Here is a 2,428-nt window from a genome sequence, read left to right as displayed (position 1 = left end):
GTGGCGGGAAGGACGGGCGGGGCACTCGGGGCGGGGCTGGCCGGCTCCTGTAGGAAGTCCCGTATTTCATGGAATCTTAGGTGCCGCCGATTTGAAGACGCCGGCTTATTTCTTGTACCCTGAACATACGCGTGGGGCCGAGGCGCGAGCTAGGTCGGTGGCAATAGCGTCTCCGCAGCCCGGCGGGTTTTCGGGGAAACCCTCGCGCGCTTTCGGCCTGCCCCTGAGTGCCTGGCAGGCCCTCCGGGAAGCTTTGGCAGGGATTCCCAGGCCGTGGGCGGGTGCTGGCCCTGCCCTCCCGGCTCGCACCGTCTCGCGGCTGCAGCTCCGCTCTCCTGATATCCGCAGGTTCTCTTTGAACTCCTCCTGCGCGGTGCGAGGGCGCGCACACTAGAGGACGTGAGTGCACAGACAGCCGGGCCTTCCCTCCCAGAGCTTGCGGAGGGGAGGGAGGGTAAGGGAGGGGAGTGGAGGAGGCAGGGGAGCGGAGTGGGGAGGGGGTTGAGGACTGCGAGCTAGGCGTTGGGAGGGAGCCTGGTACGGCCTGGCTATGGGAGGGGCCAAACCAGAGGTGGAGGGCTTACCAGTGGTCGGCAAACTCATTAGTCAACAGCCAAATATCAACAGTACGATTGAAATTTCTTTTGAGAGCCAAATTTATTAAACTTAAACTATATAGGTAGGTACATTGTTACTAACTTAATTAGGGTACTCCTAAGGCTTAGGAAGAGCCGCACTCAAGGGGCCAAAGAGCCACAGTTTGCTGACCACGGCCTTAGGCGTATGGTGCCTGGTGCCTGGTGCCTGGCTAGCGGTGGGGGTTGGCAGCGGGAGGAAGCCCTTCCCAGCCTTTCTGGACTGGGACGGGCGGAGGAAGGAGGCTGGAATGCTTGGCCTGGCTGGAAGCCCACCCCTGAGAGGACAGTTGCTTGTGTCTGTGGAGGAAGCTGAGGGGGCACACACTGCAGCCCCCCATCAGGGTACCCAGGAGGGACAACTTCCCCCAAACAAACTCATTTTAAAATACAAGAGCTAAAATGCATGTTACTTTATTCTAAAATCATTTTCTTCATAATTTCCCAACTTACAGCAATAGAGCTTTGGCAAGATAATCACCGCAGGTGTGAAAACCCCACTCAGTGGAAGCTCCACGTGGCTTCGGGGCAGGGGCCTTGGGGTCTGCACTTGGTTGCTCAGGCTCTTCTGATTCGGGCCAGTGAAGGGGCTCTTCATGCTTTGCCACACCAGGTGGCAAGGGGAGGAGGGCAGTCAGGATTGCTGTGAGGCGCAGACACACCTCACAATGTGCTGGGGTTTAAGGGTCTAGATCCCTAAGAAAGGTGGGAAATCCATGATGCTGGCATTATGTCCAGGGAAGCACCAGCATCCGCTGTCCCATGGGCGGGGGAGGCCTGGGCTCTGGAGGATCCAGGTCAGGGCGGCCCTCTGCCTCCTCCCCCGCCATGTGGTGTGGTGCAGGGAGGTGGGGCTGGGGTGCCCCCTCTGGGCAGCACCAAGGGGTTCAACACAGGATTGGCACAGCCTCTCTTGCTTGGCACTGGGGCTGAAGTGCTGAGGGGACAGCTAAGGGCATCCGTGGCGAGTCATGCCCTCTGGGTCCAGGGATGGAGGCCAGGCTCTGAACAAGGCCAGTCCTAAGGTGGTAAGAGCCAAGTGGGAGGATGAGACAGGTGGGCAAACTGAGAGCTGTAGGCAGCGCAGCATTCAGCTCAGGTTGATGTAGGGCCTCAGGCTCAAGGCAGCAGAATCAGGTAGGCCGGGAGGAGGGCAGTTGAGGCTCCTCCAGTGTGGAAACCAGACCCTTCCTACCCCCGGCACTTGCAGGGCCCGTGGGAGGCGTGGGCCTGCCTGAGCCTGCACAGGAGCTAGTGGGGCCAGGAGCACTTCTCAGGAACAGACTCCGGGGGCGTCAGGCACTTCCCTAACTTTTCACAGCCTGGAGGTGCCCAGTTCTGGAAAATGAAAATTCGGAAAGAGAATGTGCAGTTATTCTACACACTTATGTACTCAGCAGTTTCTAGACTCCTCCCCTGCCCAGGCCCTGGCCTGAGAACCTCTGTTATCCAAGGGGACGGTCTGCTAACCGCCTCAATCCCCTGGCCATGTTCCAAGTAGAGCAAATGCCAGGACCTGCGCACCCCCCGCTGTGACAGAGAAGAAGCTCCACACTCCAGCGAGGGCCAGGCTTCATACATCTCACGACTTCCCACCCAAAGCTCTTTGTCAGGAACCCTTTCTCCAGAGAAGAGCTGGCTGTTCAAGGTCCAAGACGGGCTGCATGGGACTGGTCTTCTTGTCAGAGTGACCAGAGAACACCACACTGAGTCCTCACCTGGGCTGGCCTGGAAGTGCAGGGGGCCCAGAGGTGAGCTAGAGGGTAGAAGTGTGTGTATGGGGGGGGGGGTTC

The 2,428-nt window shown here is 59.1% G+C and overlaps 2 protein-coding genes across 2 annotated transcripts in view; both read right to left on the bottom strand.

Moving 5' to 3' along the window:
• Positions 1–1,465, bottom strand: part of APRT (adenine phosphoribosyltransferase) — a 4,712-nt gene extending 3,247 nt beyond the window's left edge. The window contains exons 1-2 of the mRNA XM_005862680.2: positions 1,382–1,465; positions 310–390 (exon numbers count right to left, since the gene is read on the bottom strand). Of these exons, the coding sequence (XP_005862742.1) occupies positions 310–390; positions 1,382–1,465 (165 nt within the window). The remainder of the gene's footprint in view (positions 1–309; positions 391–1,381) is intronic.
• Positions 1,034–2,428, bottom strand: part of GALNS (galactosamine (N-acetyl)-6-sulfatase) — a gene marked incomplete at its 5' end in the record, with an annotated part of 30,558 nt that continues 29,163 nt past the window's right edge. The window contains one exon of the mRNA XM_005862679.2: positions 1,034–1,973. Coding sequence (XP_005862741.2) covers positions 1,887–1,973 — 87 coding nt within the window. The remainder of the gene's footprint in view (positions 1,974–2,428) is intronic.

Source organism: Myotis brandtii, unplaced genomic scaffold (genome assembly GCF_000412655.1).
Source record: "Myotis brandtii unplaced genomic scaffold, ASM41265v1 scaffold165, whole genome shotgun sequence".
In the NCBI taxonomy this organism is placed as follows: domain Eukaryota; kingdom Metazoa; phylum Chordata; class Mammalia; order Chiroptera; family Vespertilionidae; genus Myotis; species Myotis brandtii.
The sequence above is the reverse complement of the archived record's forward strand: the minus strand, read 5'-3'. Positions and strand labels throughout refer to the sequence as shown.